This window comes from Cydia amplana, chromosome Z (assembly GCF_948474715.1).
Source record: "Cydia amplana chromosome Z, ilCydAmpl1.1, whole genome shotgun sequence".
NCBI lineage: Eukaryota > Metazoa > Arthropoda > Insecta > Lepidoptera > Tortricidae > Cydia > Cydia amplana.
Window position 1 is genome coordinate 30,037,847 of NC_086096.1, and position 20,996 is coordinate 30,058,842.

Genomic DNA, 20,996 nt, shown 5'->3' on the forward strand with positions numbered 1-20,996 from the left:
TATTCGCGATGCCGCTCCGGGCGAGGTTTGAACCTAGTTTATATATCACAGATACTAAAATGACAGTTCTTTTGCTCCAATTTGTTTAGATTTCTAGAATACAATGCAAAATTGGTACAAACGCAGAATGATTGGGTAATAAATTAGCCAAGCGAGCAATCATTATATCTGGGATATAAAAACACTGCTTAAATAGTTGACTCAAGGCTAGCGAGGTCTGTTCTGTATACTTAGCACGAGTGCGAACGATTGGCAGTTCTTTGTCACAAGCCATCACTCCCCCGATCCCACTTTATAACCTTATTTATTTACTGCAGATATGTCCTAGCGTTTCTCGCATAAATCCGTGACAAACACCTTACGATAACTAATAGCTGCTCTAACGATGCCGTGAATGCTACACTAAAGCGTTGTAACAAATGGGATGTTGGGTTATTTTCTTAAACTATTTCAGAAATCAAACTTTGACACTTTGTTATATTGCGAGTTCTTTGGACAAGAGAATATAGTCAGCTTAGACAGTTTTAAGAACGCTGCGTCACAATTTGACCAATTTTATCTGTATGCCAGTATGTCGAATAAGAAAGTAGCAGCTTCTTATATTCCACTTGAGACCTTCTGTTCGACAAACAATACAGCTTCATTAAGAATATGGATGTGAGCTTTGTGATAATATACTATTTCTTATAATCAGAGTGATGTTCTACTACCATAAATAAGTATGTATGATAAATTTATAAAATGGAAAATATCTGATATGGTGTTTTGAAGAAGTAACACAAAACAACTTAAACAATTATCTAAAGCATAATAATAATACAAATATTTGTATACAGATAATATTTTGCAATCTGAAAACAACTGTTTAATATTTTATACAAAAGGAATGTTCATTATTATTGCATGTTTTGGAGTATAGTACATACTGTTACATATTTAAAAAAAATATAAAATTATAAGACCAAGTTGATGAAAATAGGAAGCCTCATCTATAATGAGCAGCAGCCATTTGTACCGTGAAGATTTTTACATGCATACGCAACTGCGTAAGTTGCACCGGTGTGTTTGGTCCTTAATATTATGGAATAACGATGTACCACACAGTTTTGATCAACAATAATATAATATCAAGAAAATAGGAGAGAAACAACACTTAGCCTATGTATAATGTTAAGATTCACGGGACAAATGGATGCTTTTCGAGGCGAAATAAGTACTCAGATGCTGCAATATTAGGAGCGGAACGAGAGGCATGCTTCTGTATATTCAAGGCTTACTATCTCGACGCACACCTTCAGAGAGGATGGGTTGACTTAACACATTTAACGAATCTGTTAACGTTCAACATGACTCGAACTGAGCCTTGATAGTATAAGGTTAACTAGTAACGCGCGTTACTTACAGCATTATAATTCATTACATCCCTCTCTGGCAGCCAGTAGTAGTTTTAACTGATGATTCAAACCTCTGCTTCTAATAATCGTTTGTATTATACTCACTATCGAGATTCTGAGGCACTATTTCATAATCTACTGAGGTATATTTGTAAAACATGTGGCTCCTCGAATAACAAGGTCTTGACAGTATATACGTCAATATAATATTTATATATACACATATATAACTCCTGTACGATGTACTATTCCGGTGTAATTAATCAAGGGCAAAATATCTGTACCTGCAGATTGTAAAAACTTATCGCCTCCACGAAAACATGATGCTGCATCGGGAAAGCAGAATATCATCTTGGTCTCTTAAACGGTATGAAAACTGTTTGGTATCGTAAGAAAGAATCACTCTAAAATCTAGCTCAGTGTATAATCCAACTTCTAAGATGGATGAATTACTTATATAACATTCAGCTCTCATCTTCCTATCATAGGCTGCAAAATAATTTTAATGCAAACCTACGCTTGTTAATGCTACATCTAAAAAAGATAATCTTATATACAATCTCTACATGATAATTGTTCAAGGTGTATACATACGCCGTGAACGCGGTGAGGTGCGCGGCCGGGCGTCATTCGAGACGCGAGCCCGAGAAGCCGTCGCCCAGGTAGCTCTGCGGCAGGTGCGGCAGCGCGTGCGGCGCACTCAGCGAGTCGAACGACACGTTCTGTTCCACAAACGTATTGTGCACTTGGTGAGGAGGCTCCACACGAAACTGACCTAATGTCCACGGGTCACTCATATCGTTATTGGGTCTCCGCGCACTAGAGGTGAACGCGGGCAGGCCGGGCCACGCCTGCGGGGGTGGCGTGTTCAGCATGGGGGGAATGTTGTCGAGGCGCGGCGCGGCGTGCGTCGACTCCGCGGAGTACGAGCCGCCGGCGCCCCACACCAGCGACTCCATGCTCGGGTTGCCCAGCTGGCTGAACCTGTCCAGGCCCCACGCGCCGGGCGGCTCCGTGCCGCCGCCGGCCATCATGTCGGACAGCTTCGCCGCTTGCCGTCCGAACACGTCCTGCGTCCGACCAATTGTCGGCCTCGAGCTTTGCCCGCCGTCCGGGCTCGGTAGGTGGCAGTCTGGCCGCATCATGGGACTGTAACCGCCGACGCCGGGGCTCTTTTTGTTGTTGTACGCGACATTTTCTGCGCTGGGTCGCGGGGAGTACGGACTCTGGTGCAATCGATCTTGCCGCGACATAGGGCTATACTGACCGGGAGTTTTATTGGGATTACTTCTAAGGGAGTCACTTTTAACTCCTAGGCCAGGATCCGGGCTCGTGTGGGTCGACGGATGAGGCGAAAACGGGGCGTGGTGCTTTGGCATCGGGCTGTAATTGCCAGCGTTCCAAGCGCCAGATTTAGGGATGTCTGATTTCACCATTTGACTGGTGTCAGGACTAGGCTGGGCGGAATAAGGACTAGGTTGGGAGGAGTATGGACTTTGTTGAGTGGAGTACGGACTAGGCTGAGCAGAGTACGGGCTGGGTTGCGCCGGACTCGGTTGTGCAGAATATGGGCTCTTCTGGGAAGGGAACTGACTATCCTGCCTGGTCATTGGACTATAATTACCATAATTCCAACTATTAGGATTCTTTATATCCTGCTTGGCTCCCACGATTTCTGGACTAAGTTTATTTTCTAATGACGTTGTTGGGCTACATTGTTCTATAACTTTACTAGCTTTCACTCTGCTGTGGCTGTCTAAGCGATTGAGAGGACTAGCTTCAGATCTGTGTGTCGGGGTCGTTTTAAACTGTCCCAGGTTCCAGGAGTTGCTTTTGAAGGATTCTGATAATACTTCGGGACTATTTTGCACTTGACTATCGGGTTTTGGCACGGGACTGAAGTGGGGGCTGCCGAGATCAGTTTTGGCCGAATCAGATCTCGGAGTGGAGGAGGAATCGGGTTTGGACTGTACGATGGGACTGAGAAGTTTCGGAGTCGGCTCTCTCGTAGAATGTTTGCCCTCTGGAGTGTGGACGGGAGTGTCCACGCCATCTTTGCTAGTGGAAGACTCCGCCTTAGAATCTGGTGAATATTTCGTCGATACTTCGGAAAGCTTCTTATCAGTTATGACGGTGGTATCGGATACGCTTTTAGGTTCCTGGAAAACGCTCGAGGAAGACTTGTCAGGTGACTTGGCTTCTACTTTGGCAGCGGACTTTTCGTCGTCGTCACGATTGGGCGTGTTGGCGGACTCCGATTTAAAGTCGTCTCGACACTTTTTGTCTTTTTTACTCGAGGCGTCGGCGTCCTCTTTGTCGGAGTCTTCCTTGGTTTTGGCCTTGGCGGGGTCGTAGCTGTCCTTGAGGTTCTGCAGCTCCTTGCCGGTGTAGAGGCGCTTCATGCCGCGCGGCAGGGCGCGGCACGCCGCCAAGTTCAGCGACTCCAGCTCCGGACACCGCATTAGAATCTTTTTCACAGGTTCTAACGATACAGATGACCCGAACAAGTTCAAAGTTCTGTGGAAATAAATTATCATGTGAAGATTTTTAATGGTACAAACATACGGTTTATTTTAAACGTAAAAGTTGAAAGTATCGCACGATGGAGATGCCTCACACACACAACAGTCGCATAAAGGCTATGAAAATGTCAGCGTTATTTTTAAATTCAGAATAGGGAATATTACGCGAAAGTCTGCGTAGGGGGCGCCACATCAACAACAAGTAAACAATCTAAGGGTCTACCGCAAACGAGAGAGTCGACATTTTGTTATCTAACCTCTCTATCACTCTTGCATATTCGAGCGATAAAGAGGCAGATAGCTGAGTTTCGATTTCGCGTTCCCCGGTAGGTCCTTTGTATGCAAACCGTCTTGATGTATCAATGTCATATTTGATTGTCTGAAAACTTGTCAAAAAACAGTTTAAGGTACAGTATGTATAAGTTACTCTATGGTATACTTAAGTCACTAGTGCTGCACTCTGGCGGCAAAACATTGCAGTAATACTCCCTATTAAACACCGTGTTTTTTTTACTCTGTACTATTTACTAGGGTATATTTGCGAGCTTAAATTATAGTATTTTATGCAACAGTTGTTTAAGAGAGGTCAAAAAAGGCAAGTGGCGTGAGTAAAAATTTGAGGCGAAGCCGAACTCAGTTAAACAACGTTGCATACAATACTTTTTCTACGACCAAGCACTTACTTTGAAATAAAATTGTAACTTTAACAAATATTTTTTATTCAAGAAGTACAAAAATGGTACGGGCGGAAAAAGAATGAATGAAATTAAAACAAAAAACATGTCTATGTGGTTCACTTATTTGTCAGAGATGACATTTAAAATAAGGTTGGCAACAATGTATTTCATTCTATATTTTTTAAGTGATCATTACACGAAGTATCGAAAAAGTGCCAAAAAGATACTGCGTGTATGCGCAAATGCAAATTTTTTGGGGAATAGACTAAAGACTTGTCTTGACAACTATAAGGTAGGGTTTTAAAGGTGTGTGGACGACCCTTTAAATGACAAATAAACGTACGGGAGTAGAAAAAGTTATTTTCTCAAAGACACCGGTATTCTAATTAACTCCATTTTGAAGATAATCAATCATTTTTATCTGATAAGGCCCCTACGAGCGTGTACACTACTTAGAGCTTAGGGTCTTAGAGCTTTAGGGCCTGTCTGCATATTGATTAGTGTTCAAACTTCAAACATCGATATTCGAAATTGATATATTATAGTTTATTCATAGTTTTCAATTGTTTGCCTGTTTGGGTGACTTTTATAATGCCCGTGTTACAACAACGATTCATGCAGAATATATTATTTCTTAAGAAAAAAAAACATTTACGAAAATTAACTATGTCCCCTAACTCAAGTTAACGGAACTGAATAAAAACACCGTGTATGTTTATATAGTGCGTCAAGCAAATCTTGTCAGTAGCAATGTACTGCAAATTAAAGTAGGGTAACACCTGTAACACTCAAAGAGCAGAATTGCGCTAAGAAAAGCAGCAATGTACATCGAACCAAAACGTGTTTATTTTTCCGCCCTTCATACGTCAGTTCGAGTGAATTATCATAACCTCAAATTTTAGTAATGTTTACCGTCAACGAGCATGATGGTACATTGTAGGCACCTTAGCTTTGCTTGAGGTCATGCATAATCTTGGTATTTAATGGTGACAGCAGAAATTTCTCTTGAAATAGAAACGATTCAGAATGTAAACAATAAGATGATGGCTGTCATTCACGATCCACATTCCACAGATAACACACAGATGACACGCGATTTTGGAATTATTAGAACACAGTATTGCTAACCCGCGATTTTTCAAATTTGCCGCCTTTTATACTGACAAGATTTGGTTGATCCAGTATATTTATGTGCATTCGCCCACTGACAATCCAACCTCTAGACTGAGCTTAGGCCAATTCTTTCATGAAACCGATGCTGCCAAAAATACGGGGGTGCGGGGGGACGAGGTGAGCGAATCCCGTGCCGTGATTGGTCCGTTCAAAGACACGGACCAATCACGGCACGGGATTGACTCGAAGATGGAGTAACGCTACCGTATGTGTGGCAGAGGGGGTAGCGCGACTATGCTATGTCTAGAGGTTGGATTGTCTGTGGCATTCGCCTCTCAGCTATACCTGAGCTTGCTGTGCGGCGCGTCGGCCAGCGCGCACACGGCCGTGTCGAGCACGCGCTCGGCGGACGCCCAAGACAGGTCCAGCTCGAGCAGGCTGTGCGACCACTTCTCGCAGATCAGCTCCAGGCACGAGTTACTCTTGCGGGTTACGTTGCAACCTGGATTGAGCGGTTTACATTATATCTAAATAAGTTCTTTGTCAAAAATTTCAATTTATCACTCACTGTATTTTGGTTTGTTGAAACAAACTAACTAGACATTTAATAAATTTAACACATATCAGTGAAAGAACAAGGATCAAAGTCAAATGGCGTTCAAAAAGTTTTGGCAAGCGGGCGAAAATAGCAGTAAATTTACCATGGCTAAAAAAATTACATCGAGAATCCGCCTCTATATCAAATTATCTTTGGTACAAACTAAACATATTCTCCTAGACTGTAAACAGGTAGAAGTATATATGAGTAGATACCAGAGGTCACTAAAGGAGGCAGTTAGTAACCTGAAAACATTGTGTGTTTTGTGGGTGGTGGTTATAATAGCGCTACCTCGTTTTTCACGCAAAATACGCACAATAGGCAAAATGTCCAGCATAACCAACACTCCGTTCGAGCGTTCACTCAGTTGGTATAGTTTGTAGCTTTCTAGTAGACCCCGAAGGCTTATCCTATTGTCTATTGTTCAGTAAAACCGCACGTGCAACTTGTGTACTTACCTGTAAAAAAGGGTCCTAATTATTCTATTTGGCACCTTAGCGCGGGCTAGTCCAACGCTCAAAAAACCAGTGTAGGTGCACTCTCCGATAACGCGCCTTTGTTACGCATCTCAATGACACATTTTAGACTGGTTCTGTAGCGTTCGACTCGCCGGCACTCAGTAACCGAAGTACCGATTTTTTATGCAGGTGGTTGTGGCACGTGGCACGAGCGGTTTTTCTTAACAATAGACAATAGGATTAGCCTTCGGGGTCTATTAGAAAGCTACAAACTATACTCACCGCCCAGAAACAGGTGCTGCAGGTCCCAGGCCGGCACGCGCACCAGCCCCGAGTCGGACAGGCGGTGCAGGCCGCGCAGGTCGAGCAGCCGCAGCCGCGTGGCGTCGCGCACGAGCCGCGCCAGCGCCTCGTCGCCGAGCCGGTACTCGCCCACGCCCAGGCGCTCCGTCGCCGCCTCCGCCGCGATCGACAGCTCCTCCAGCATCGTCCAGCCGACACACTCCATCTTGTTCAACAAAACATACTATACAGTGTGTAAATCCAATACAGGCGAAAATTTAAACGGTGGTTAGCACAGGACCTAAGAAGTATATTGAGATAGATTTTACTTAGAAATACAATGAATTTTTTAACCATACAAAATAATTCGGCCCGCAATGTAATACACTACACAAGTTACGGGATACGAGCTTTTTAAAGTAACTGTGAACGCTTGTTGGCAGTTACAATAAAAAGCTCGTATCTCGTAATGTCATGTCATCTTATGTTTCTTAATGTTTGCAGTACATTGCTGCTCGGTACATCGGAAAAAAAATAATTACGGGGTCATAATTAAGTGTATCTTAAAAAAACTTCTTAATTACTGATTAGACGTGTAAATTCTATATCTGGTTTAGTTTATTGCCCGTATTGGACTTACACACTGTATAACCACTTGTCGAATACTTGTGATGTGTCCTTGAACTATGCATTGCGTGAATACGTATTAGATCTATAATAGGCTACATTCCTACTAGTCAAATCAACTTCTTTTTTAGAACTGTCAAAACGATTTGCTAATACGGAATTTATATGAAAACGAATGTAGTGACGTCACGGTAAACTCACCTACTTTTTATATTTCAATCCGATTTATTAAATACAAATTGTGTTTAAAAATAGCTGCTGTCTATGTTTTTCTAATAATTATCGGGTGCTTTATTTCGTGCACGGTTTGAAATAATTTATTTTAAGTACAGGAAACATCCCTATTGTCTGAAAAAATGAGTTCTAACTCACTTCTGTATGTTCATTCATTATACTCGTCATAGAAAGCCTCAGCTAGAGTAGCCGATACCAGTATGAGCTACGAGTTCGCAGCCCTGAACAACACCTCTAATCTCTATGTTACATCATCCACGTCATCCTAAAGGACTACACACCTGTTGCGACTTAGTAGCAGAGGCCAGTACTAGCTGCGAGTTCGCGGCACTGAACACCCTCATCTTGGGGCAGCCCTTCTGCAACGCCTCCAGAGGCACTGCCGCCGGGTGCGACGTAGCTCGCGCGCCCGATATATCCAACACCTCTAAATTCGGACAGTGCGCCTGTAAACAAACACAATCATTATCGAGCCGAAGGCCGTCGAACGCTTTTGAAGCTGTCAAAGCAACATGAGCACTGTGACACAATCTGACATAATCGATCAGACAGGATTGTGCATTGATGGCAAAAGGTTTGACATTGTATGAATAGGGTATTTGTAAATTTTTTATGAATGGTATCAGTCGATCAGGTTTGTTTTGAGGATCAAATGTCTGTATGGGACCCATTGTCTTAAAGCAATACAAAAGTCACAAATGATGGTCAAAGTCTGGCACCCGCACTTTACTGACGAAACGCTTCACAGAAAATGGCAATACATCGTTACGTCATCATGTAACGTTAGAAGCCGTTTCAATGTATGGGAAACAAGGAAATTGCGATTTTGTCGGTGAAATAATGCGTTTATGTATATGGTTGCATACAATATTTTTTTAAATAAAATGTAAGGAATCGAATGGTATCATTATTTTATTCCTATTTGAAAGGTAAAAAAAAAAAAAAAACTTTAAGGCCTTGTATTTTTTTATTATTCCCATATATTTTTTAAATTTCCAATGTATTATGATAAATTGCTCATTTTCCATCTATTTAACTAGATTTAGTTATAACTTTTGTGACCACAGTTATTTGATAGAGTAGCACGTACCGCGATAGAGGAGAGTATCTGAGGCAGCGCCGTGAACTTGTTGTTGGCCAGCGTGAGGTGTGTGAAGCGCTCGCCGAAGCTGGCGGCCAGGCGCGCCATCGACCCCGCCGAGAGACATGTGCTCGAACCGCCCGTCTCCGACTACAAACAAACATCAACCTTCATATACTATTTTGGAATATTAATTTCAGTGGCATTCATATATTTCACTCCTATAGTCTCTTTTGCTTGGACAATAAGCACACACAAATATTTAATATAGATGTTGCCATAAGTGGAGCTTTGCAAATACATACTATAAAAAATCTAAAATGTGTTTCTTATTTTACCACTCCACAGAATTAATTGGAGCCAAGACACATATTGATGTTTGAACAAAAATGCAGGCAAGATGATGTGAAACATACCTAATAAGTTTTATTACAAGTAACACCGAATTAATAACGCACTAAAATGAGCTCAATAGCATCATGGTCATGACAGATTACCGTCATAATTTGCGAAATATGTAAACCGAGAACTGAGTCAAATATACTTTCAAAGTTGAAATACGGAGAACTTACTTTGAAAATGTAGGTAAAAGAATGCTATAATTGAAGCTTTCCTAACGCTGGCGTCTCTCGTAAGTTTTAACTATGATGTTTTCGTTTTAGATGGATTAAATAAAGCAGCCAAACCAGCCAACAGTCAACCAATACAAACGACACTATAGCGGGAATGACAGTTCAGCGTAACTCCAGATTCCTAGGAATCCTCGTACATACCGTGAGTGAGAGATCCATCCGCTGAAGCTTGGGCAGCCCTTGCGCGAGGTCGTACAGCTGCTCGGGCGTGAGGCGGCTCCAGCCCGCCACGCTGAGCTCGGCCAGGTTCGGGCAGTACTCGACCAGGCACGCCAGCACCCACGACACGTTGCACACCTTCCACTGGGCTGCAAATTATAGTTTGTAGCTTTCTAATAGACTCCGAAGGCTAATCCTATTGTCTATTGTTAAGAAAAACCGCTCGTGCCACGTGCCACAACCACCTGCATAAAAAATCGGTACTTCGGTTACTGAGTGCCGGCGAGTCGAACGCTACAGAACCAGTCTAAAATGTGTCATCGAGATGCGTAACAAGGCAACGTAGGCGCGTTATCGGAGAGCGCACCTACACTGGTTTTTTGAGCGTTGGACTAGCCCGCGCTCAGGTGCCAAATAGAATAATTAGGACCCTTTTTTGCAGGTAAGTAGCACGTGCGGTTTTACTGAACAATGGACAATAGGATAAGCCTTCGGTCTCTACTAGAAAGCTACAAACTATACATGCATATGTAGTGCGGCTAAGGGCACAAGGGTTTTGTTACGATGCGGTATTTGACCGTCGAATTGGCTACTTTTCTACTAGTCAAATCAGCTTCTTTTTTAGACCCGTCAAAACGATTTGCTAATATGGAATTTATATGAAAACATGTGTAGTGACGTCACGGTCAACTCACCTACTTTTTATATTTCAATCCGATTGATTAAATAGAAACTGTGTTTAAAAATAACTGATGTCGATGTTTTTGTAATGATTATCTGGTGTTTTATGTTAGACTAAGCTCGCGTGAGAGTTCTCGCAACATCTATTTAAACCTTAAAGAGGGTGTGATCTTCAGGTCACGCGCAAAGTGCGGCTTCAAGCTAAAAGTGGGTGTAGTAAAGGCAGCAGTAAACGTCACTGACATTGTCGTTTGTTACTGAAAAAGCGTCGAATTGTTCATCTTCGTCGTTTTTAGGGTTCCGTACCCAAAGGGTAAAAAACAGGACCCTATTACTAAGACTTCGCTGTCCGTCCGTCCGTCCGTCTGTTACCAGGCTGTATCTCATGAACCGCGATAGTTAGACAGTTGAAATTTTCACAAATGATGTATCTCTGTTGCTGCTATAACAACAAATACTAAAAATAAAATAAAATAAATATTTAAGGGGGGCTCCGATACAACAAACACGATTTTTTTGCTCTATTTTTTGTTGATGGTGCGCGAGTCCGACTCGCACTTGGCCGGTTTTTATAATGTAATGCTTAAACAAAAATCTCAAATTTAAACTTGAACTGTGATGCAAATGTATAAATCGTTTAATATGAACTGACCTGTAAGTAAATACAAAAACAGTCGAAACATAAATATAAATCGCAAGATGTATTCAAATATCCACGCCGGGCAAACTCATGTAAAACATATAAAATTGCTTAAAACATGAGGAAAATATTTCAATGATACCATTCAGAATAAAGTTCAATGTAAAACTGTACTAACACATGTGAATTTACTTTAAATATAGTGGTTCAGGCTGCCCGAATTTAAAAATATATTTACCGATATTAAGACTCTGGCAATGAGATAACCGATTTTCGAGGAGCGAAACCAGTCTGTAATCGGTTTTGTGCGTCTCGCTGGTGTACTGCGCCAGGTCCACCTGCTTCCACAGCTCCGGCCGGAGGCTGACGGCGTGCCACAGCTTGCACACTTTACCAAGCCTGAAACCAATTCACACTCACATCAACAACGAGCCATTTTGAAGCTTTTTATTATATTCCCAAGTTATAATGTGATATATTATAATAACATATGTTATAATAACGTTCCAACGAACTTAGAAAATAAAATGCACATAATCTATCTAATCTAATACCTTTAAACGAACAATTCTTGTTTATTTATATATACATATATTTCGGTGATCTCGGAAACGGCTCTAACGATTTCGATGAAATTTGCTATATGGGGGTTTTCGGGGGCGAAAAGTCGATCTAGCTAGGTCTTATCTCTGGGAAAACGCGCATTTTCGAGTTTTTATATGTTTTCCGAGCGAAGCTCGGTCACCCAGATGTTAAGTATAAATTACGCTGGTATATAATAAACATAATCCCCACAAACAGTATTTATTTCATATTATTTTCCAAATCCATCAAATGTCCATACAAAATAACATGATAAATCAGGCAGAACCGAATCCCGAATGTCAATTGTTCAAACATAAACTCCAGATAAAAGGACTTACTTGATAACGGACGGCAAAGTCCCCTGTGAAGCCACTATGTATTCGAAAATCTTTACGAGAATCTCTTCCGGCATGGAGCTCGCCCACCCGCTCTGGGGTCCGCTTTCCTTACTGCTCGAACCGCTAACCCTACTTTTGTCAGTCTTTTCGGTTTTACCTATAACATAAAATAAGAGTTAGCAAGTAGTAAAAGGCTGTTCATAAATTACGTCATTTATTTTTGACGATTTTGACCCCCCTCCCCCCTAAAATCATCCAAAAATCATGCTTCGAATGACCCCGTTTCGTCCTAAGTCATGCTACCAGCATCCGATTACGTCATTTATAAATAGCCCCTAAGTAATAAGTAACTGACCACTGGAAAACCATGCATGCATGGATTAAGGTTTACATAGTCATATCACTGTATCACTGATGATATTTTACTTAGATGGCACCTGTGTACTGGACTGTGTATTTACCAGTATTAGAAACTGCATATTTATAAATAAAATAAACACAAATTTAAACCATTTTTTTCACGATTGGGACTTACTATGCCACAGACAGAGAGATACACACTTTTATACACCTGGGTTAACTTTAGAGTTACTGTTACTACTACGGGTAATAGTAACTACTAGATTAAACTATAGGTAAATCGAGTCTAAACAAAATCAATCAATTGACATAACTAAATAAATATAACCACAAAACAAAGAAGTAATAGAAGCGAAACGTATAGCGTGTGGCAGCATTAAGTTTAGCTAAACTCACTTTCACTACAGGCTACTGTCAGTCGTGTGTCAGTTCAGTATGGCGCTTATGAGATGTCAGATGTGAAAACGATTCCAGTTAAAATTAGAAATCATTACAAATATGCCGTGCTGCTCCAATTTGGAGTGTAAAAACACTAGCGGACCAAAAAATATTAGACATGGAGGCATTTCATATAATCGGTAAGTATTATTTCATGTAATATTTCAATATTTTTTACATTTTCGGTTTCCGCAAGGATTTTTGGATTGTTTAGTACAAAAATCAAATTTATGTAAATGAGATAAGGTTGATATCTACTTAGCGTAAAAGTCATGTACGGGTGCGCTATTCGGCCACAGTGCGAAGACCATATCAAAAATGTTATCGATGTCGATGTTTGTATAAATACACAGTTCGTTTTGTTTATGTTCATACATGTTCTTAGTAATTTATTTTTGTTTTTCCTCTAGATGATCATATCGAAAAAGTCGTCGCTTATGCACATTTTATATTATGTACAAAATATGTGCTTACTTATTTTTTGCTATTCAATGGATCATTTGATTTAAAGTTTTTCTTATAGTATTGTACCCAACTAGTAACTACCCAGGATGCATATTTGTCAATATTCTCTATCAAATACGAGTAGGTAAGGTGTCAGTTTTAAGCTGTCACATAATTTTACTGCCGGGTATTTGCCCTATTAAAGCCCGCTCCACGCTCTTGCACAAATCTTAAAGCGGTCTTCACATTGGATGCGAGTACGCACCATGCTCCGGTAAAAACGTGCATAGCGCTATCTCGCTCGTACATCAGAGCAGCATTCGTGTCCGCATTAGTGTGTATAAGTTGTTCGTATAAGTGCAAAAAATATTGTTCATATAGCTGGTCAAGCAAATCTTGTCAGTAAAAAAAGGCGCGAAAGTCAAATTTTCTATGGGGTGTGCTAAGGCACAGTATAAGTAATAGTATTATCATACAGAACGGCCACGAACCGCCCCGCCCGACTCGCATTACCTCGCCCCGCGACTGGCCGCAACATGAATCTGTCGGACTTCTGGCGTCCTTTCAGTAAAGCGACTTACCCACACATGCACATTGACGCGTGTACAGACGTGCCGCGCACACATATAAACGCAAATCATTTCTGATGTATGGCGTGTCCGCCCAGTGGCTAAGGATTAACAGTTTTTATTATATACTTGCTTACAGTTATATTCGTAGTTGGTGGCTTGATTACTTTCAATACAAGCATTTTTTTATTAAAAAGTAAGCAGGTACCTAGCTTAATCTTCGCCAGAAAATATAGTATACATATGTATAAAAACTGAGTAGTTTACGTGTACTTACACTAATTATTAATAAGCGTTTATCGATATCACACCGAATCATTCACATCCCTATCGCATGTGTCAACGTCATAGTCGAATATTTTATCCTATCGCATTCACTCTTGGAAAAGCCATGCAAGTGTAAAAGGGATAGAGCATAAATGACTATTTACAATAAATAAAAATCGTAGTGCAATTTCGACATAATTTTCTTTACTGTAAGGTTCAAATTATTTTGATGGGTGAGGGCTCATAATCCCTTTCGAAATAAGAAAATATGGCCAATTTTTGTGACAGCGTGTTGGCGACATAGGTTCCCATACTAATCCAGGCTCATGCCGTTTCCCCTTAGAGCGCGGCGCGCTCATTCTTTCTTCCGTGAATATAACACATTTAGTGCACTAGGCCCGATTTGCACATGGATTAGTGTTTACTCGCATATTAGGTATACGCCTTAAACTTAAATATTGAGTAAAATGCATATATCGAATTGTGTTATTTAAATTTCGCGCTGCAAAATTAATTGTTAAGATAATTATGATATTGATGTTATAAAGATATTTAATAAATCGAATTAAAAAAAAACGTAGATATGGAAAAATGCAGTGCCATGTAGATTAATAAAATAAAATTAACTAATAAGACTAATGGAAAACTAGGAATATGTGGACAGCAATAATTTATAAAAAGATATTATTGCTTATGAAAAGGAAGTTTAAAAGTCTGTTAAAATGTAGCGTAAGCATAAATAAATCACCAAGAACGAATCAACTGACTTACTTAATTTAAGGTTCGATTCGAGTAAAGATTCATTGATATTATTATGTTTCGTCACACCAACCGGTAAAGGCTCTCTTAATTGTTCAAAACCTGGTAAGAATGTTGCATTTTATCAACATGTGAGGCAAAGTAATCAAATGCAAATTTTGAGTTGTTTTCTTATGTTAGCTGGTAGAATTGACTTTTAAATGAGTATTTTGGATGATAAATATTTTATAACATTCATTTTGAATTGATTTGCTTTGATTTTGTTTTACAGTTAGTATTTTCTTTGTGTTGGTGTGGTGAAAAATGTTGTGTTTCACTCGAGGTAAAATTTTGTTTAACCCTCGTGCTTTAAAACCTTCGCAACGCTCAAGATTCCGTTTTTGGAACAATTTTGGAATCTTTCACTTGCTCGGGTATCAATATTCGCACGAGCGGTTAAACAACATCTTTGCCCCTTGTAAAACAAATAACTATTATTACGCTCGCTTAGCAATAACATAGAGAAATATAGTAAGACAAAAGTGCTCACTCCATACATCAGTTCAGACTATTAATTTCAGTGTCTACATCTAGCATCGAGTAGCGGAACTATCAGTACTGCTACTTGACAATAGATGTAGCACCGACCGGAAAGTCTTATCTCAACAGCATAAGACTTTCCGGTCGGTGCTACATCTATTGTCAAGTAGCTGTACTGATAGTTTCGCTACTCGATGCTAGATGCTAATAGTCTTTTTGGTACTAAAACTGATGTATGGAGTGAGCACTCTATGTATTTTTTTCTCTATGGCAATAAGCACAAATACCTGTTGCATAAGACAAAATACATTCGCAGGCTTAAGAGACTTTCGATTCGTGCAATCTATGAAGAATCTGTTAATTATAAAATTATCAGTAATGTTCTTCGTTGATTTGATACCAATTAGCATAAATGCTGCAGGAACTCTATATGTCAGAGAAAAGTTCCTATGTTAATACATGTTCTCAGTTTTCAGGAAATGCAACATGAGCTGTATGTGAAATAACGCTTAATGGCAATGAATTCGCAATGCAGTATTACAATAAGGATAAACAAGCTATACGAAACCATTCGAAAGCTAGGTTCTAACTTAACAAATAATAATAAGACAGCATTCATAAATCAGTAATCAGTACACATTTAAGTACAAATTCATTTAAAAAAAAAATACTTCCTCTTTTTCGAATACATATATTATTTCTACTCAGAATTAAGAGTTCTTTCGGCCTTGGACAAGAATATTGTCTCAGTTTTTTTTACCTTTTTACATCTTGAATCACAATTAAAGAAAAGAAAAACCTAAATACATGGATTCATGGAAATATATTCAAAAAAGTGGAGGGTATGGTTTTTAGGGTTCCGTACCCAAAGGGTAAAAACAGGACCCTATTACTAAGACTCCGCTGTCCGTCCGTCCGTCCGTCCGTCCGTCTGTCACCAGGCTGTATCTCACGAACCGTGATAGCTAGACAGTTGAAATTTTCACAGATGATGTATTTCTGTTGCCGCTATAACAACAAATACTAAAAACAGAATAAAATAAAGATTTAAGTGGGGCTCCCATACAACAAACGTGATTTTTGACCGAAGTTAAGCAACGTCGGGCGGGGTCAGTACTTGGATGGGTGACCGTTTTTTTGCTTGTTCTGCTCTATTCTTTGTTGATGGTGCGGAATCCTCCGTGCGCGAGTCCGACTCGCACTTGGCCGGTTTTTTTATTAGACAAGCCGATATAACACTTCAATTCTGCCGACTCACAAGAGCTACATCACCAGCCTAACATGAGACCGGCCTATTATTATTGTTTTTTTTTTAACTATGAAGTACGTATGAAGTGGTAGGAAATAGTATGGAACGCTCATTTCTTTCTTGCTTTAATATGAATAATTGGCAACACCATAAGGCACAGATCCAATTGCAATTCAAAATTATGCGTTTACGAGTATGTTCCCTAAATCATACGAGTATAAAGCGATTTAGTTTTGAAGAAAACAACTGTCGGTAGAAAATTATAGAAAAACAAAAATCTATTTACTGTTGATCAACACTATATAATAATTACGAGTAAATAATGAGTATTGAAATATCCCTGACGATACACGAATTATTAAAGCTTGTGCACACACTTTATTACTTACACATATGTGTGAATTAGATTGTTCAGTCTGTGACATTATAACCCTTATACATGAAAGCGTACAGAATACAGCTATAAGTCATTTTGTGGCACGAAATTTCGTAGCTTATTCGGCTCTGTTGTTCACAATCTCATGACAAAGAGGTTACTAACCAATACATATGCCCATCTCGTTCAGCTTCAGCCGCATAACTGCATCCTATGTTATGGCTTAATAAGGGGTATACAATCTCTATGGGTAAATTAGCCCTACTGTAGTTAGGTTGTTGTCAATATCTTACCATGGTAAATGATAATAATGTCCCTTATACAGCTGTAGAGCCTTTTGTTGAGAATGAAAATAGCATGATGGTCTAGAATGGTTCACGCGACTTGGTCACGCGACAAATACAGAGTGGCCAGTGTGGAGGTATATAAGTCTAAAGGCTTCGTCACACAGGCGCGTTTTCCGAGCGGCGCGTGAGCGGGGCGCGCCGCTTTTACATATAAAACGCTCACGCCACGCTCACGCCCCGCCCGGAAAACGCGCCTGTGTGACGAAGCCTTAAGTCTAAGGCAATTGTAGCACTTTCACATACAGGAATCACTTAAAAAACGTGCACTAATCTCTTGACTTGGCGTGATAGCGCTAGTGAAAGCAAATATTAAGTATAAGTTTATGACAAATTAGTGGTTTGAATTTTACAGCTAATATAGATGGCACATGGCCCTGTTGGGCTTCATATACTCAGGTTTTCAAGTTGACAATTGACAATTGGTTAACAGTTAGGTATCACAAAACATATAGCGCCGTGTATCGCCATCTAGATCGGCTGTTACTGTGGGGACAATTGTTTTCTTACAATTTACACCTCTTTCACAATTAATAACTCTTTAGTGAAAGTAACACAAAAGGTTAGAATCCACCTCAACTTAGTTTAAATAAAAACATTTGCAACAACAGTATCAGAATTAGTACCCATTGTATAGACTTTTGTGCCCAGACATATAGCCCACATTAGGACAATACCCTTTCTGGTGGAAAAGGAGTAGCACATAAAAGTTTTGGGATACTCCAAACAAGACAAGAGTGCTAGTGACTTAATTTTTTAGATGTCCATTGTCCATTAGATAGTTTACTTGTAAGGATTTTTACTTTTTAGGTGATAGTTCTGAAGTTTCTGAGAAAGTTTGAAGCATAAAATTACCAGAGGTTGAAAATGACCTGAATGACTTCCGAGAAAATTAAGGATGGTACGGCCGTCCCTCACTTGTTTTGCTCGACGGCGACGGCACTGCCATGCCCCCAGATCAATCACACTGGTCAATCCAAGTATAAAATAAAAAGGGCTTACTTTTAGAGTTAGATTTTTTCGTCTTGGTTGGCGGGTGGCGCGGCTTGGGCGCGGCGACGCTGACGGCGGCGGCGGTTTCGGGGTGCGCCGGGTCGTACTCCTCGCCCGAGCTCACGCTGCACACCGGCGACGCCGCGCGCTTCTTCTTAGACTTACTCTGGCCGATGTCGGCTATCGACGTCGGGGTCGGCGGCACCTTTAATCATACAATTTAATGTCTTTACCTTTATTTGCGGTTGGCAGTTAGTTTGAATAATAAAAAGTCTATATTATAAGCATCATATAATTGGGTGGTGCATTTAAATCAAACAAATAACATAAGTAGATCACTAGGAAAAAAAAATGTTGATTATAATTTATAATAATTTTAGAATACCTATGTTAAACTCAAATGGCAGTGGTCTAGAAACATACCAAAATGGGAAACAACAAAGAAAAGTAGTCATAATATGTTACAAATGTTATTAGGGAAATTATGAGATTAGTTATTTCTGGGACAGCTGGGGAGAGTACCTCAAGATGAGTCACATAGGAGGGCTGTTTTTGTTGAAATATGAAAACATCTGTTCTATTGGTTAGGAATATGTTTATTTTCATATAATTAATTAAAATAAGTATAAGAAAGGTAAAAGTTGGAACAAGTGCAATAGGCAATAAGCTAGTGACAACCATTTAGGTACTGATTTAATGCCTATTTCCAATGTATAGTCTTAGCAAAGCTGAAGATTAGGATTTTTTTATTTGAATATTGAAATAATTTCAGAGTTTAAATAAGAGTAAACACACTATTATTTATTTCACAGTCATTTAGTGTACATTAAATGCTTTGTCTGTGTAACAGCTATCATAAAACTGAAATAATAGTAGTGAAAGGATGAATCAAAACAAAACATGCATTCCTACAGTTTTGCAACATATTTAAAATTATAATAAGGAGTTTGTTTGAATGGTACAGTCATCAAGTTCATAAATATGTATACATTTTTTCACTTTATTGCAATGGATTAAGATAAAGAAATGTATACATATTATATGAAATTGACTGTACTATATTATTGCATTTCCATAAATCTTCTATACATTTAGTCTAAAAACACAGAGATCATGCAGCTACTAAAATTTACACATAGAATACTCTAAAAAAACTTACCGTTTCATGAACACTGGTTCTTCTAATTTTTATTTTAATAGTATTAGTGTCCACAATCTGACTGTGATATGTGGGGCCACTATCCGATTTCTTAGATTTTTTCTTGCTTTTGGAACTACAAATATCTAACATAGATCTGGGCTTTCCACTACACGGTGTCACAGTATGAGTCCTTCTTTCCTTCACAAAGTCCTTGGATTTGCTCTTTTTTGTTGATAATTGACTAAGTTCGTGACTGTATGGCTTGCCACTCTGCCGCACTACATTAATTAAAGGTAACTTCACACTAAATTTGAGCACTTCATCCTCCGAACTGTCCTCGTCAGCATCCTGCTCTACCTGGCACTCGCTACTACTCACTAAGTTCAAGTTCTTTCCACCTTTCACATGTAATGTCACCGCATTGGTGGGTGAGTGGTTGTGGCGAGACTTCTTCTTTTTCTTCTTTTGCGGGAGGCAGCCATTAGGAGGTGACTGCTCTCCATGGGAGTGGGAGTTGTGCCTGGAGTGCTGTTTGTGTTTGCGATGCCGTGAGCGCGGGTGCCGACGCTCCGGGGGCGACAGGGCGCCATTGGCCTGCAGCTTTTGATTGGCGATCTCATCAATGCTCTTCTCGAAATCTGTCTCGAGGTTGACGCACGAGATGCTCTCCTCAAGCAGGTCCTGCTGCGAGTCGTCCGCGTCAGCGTCCACATCGGCGGCGACGTCGCCCGGCTTGGGCAGGCGCACTTCCGCGAACAGGTCCTTGCGTACACGGAGCGCGGGCTCCGCCGCCTCGTACCCGCCGTTGGCGGGGCTCTCCCGACCCGCCATGCCCGCGCACCTGGCCCCTGGCCGCGGCAGCCTCGCCGCCCTGCGTGCCACTACTACAAACAGCTCACGCTCACCTGTGCGCCGCGACGTAAACAATCAGTTTGACACATCACATTTTCACTTTTGTACATCGAAAATTCAACGATCGTTATGCGAAGATATGTTTTCGATTGATCATAGTCGGTACACAGGACATTATAATTGCCGTTGATAACGTTACTTGTGACAGTCCAAAGCATCTTTTCTTCTTCACGTATTCGCATTTTAGGTCATCCATGTTCATGTAACGATGTGATTGCGAAAAACAAAGTACAGATCATTTTCGCGGACACTCGCGCATGTATCTTAGATAATGACGGACAAAAAGCACTTTCTTTAAAGATAAAGGCATAATATACACTGATTCTTAATTATTTTCGTTGTAGAGTTGATGAAAACTGTTGACCTTGTTTAGATAGAAGCATATAATAATGTTTCAAATTTTAATCAACAGAGGGGGGCATTCCTGCTACCCAAACGACGGTACCATTGCGCACGTAGTCCGAGACTGTCAAATGTCAAAATCGTTCTTGCTACTTTCGTCCTTATCTGAATAGAACAAAAACGATTTTCGCATGAATTATTAATAGCTGTGTTCAAACTCTATAGCAGCACAAACGCGTTGTTGAGAGTGAAACTGTGTCAC

The 20,996-nt window shown here is 40.2% G+C and overlaps 1 protein-coding gene across 1 annotated transcript; it reads right to left on the reverse strand.

Moving 5' to 3' along the window:
- Positions 1–1,409: 1,409 nt before the first annotated feature.
- Positions 1,410–20,935, reverse strand: LOC134661086 (uncharacterized). The gene is made up of 10 exons (XM_063517005.1): positions 19,499–20,935; positions 18,349–18,544; positions 12,022–12,178; positions 11,337–11,497; positions 9,760–9,926; positions 8,996–9,136; positions 8,187–8,351; positions 7,045–7,270; positions 6,052–6,208; positions 1,410–3,911 (listed from the first exon to the last, which is right to left on the reverse strand). Exons 1-10 carry the CDS (start codon positions 20,309–20,311, stop codon positions 2,021–2,023), a joined length of 4,074 nt encoding a protein of 1,357 aa, XP_063373075.1. The 5' UTR covers positions 20,312–20,935; the 3' UTR covers positions 1,410–2,020.
- Between the last annotated feature and the right edge of the window lie 61 nt (positions 20,936–20,996).

Coding starts and splice junctions, on each gene's coding strand:
- LOC134661086 (XM_063517005.1), bottom strand. CDS start 20,311: ATGGCGGGTCGGGAGAGCCCCGCCAACGGCGGGTACGAGGCGGCGGAG. Junction 18,545..19,498: donor GAACCAGTGTTCATGAAACG/GTAAGTTTTTTT, acceptor GTATGATTAAAG/GTGCCGCCGACCCCGACGTC. Junction 3,912..6,051: donor GCGCCGCACAGCAAGCTCAG/GTATAGCTGAGA, acceptor TTATTTCCACAG/AACTTTGAACTTGTTCGGGT.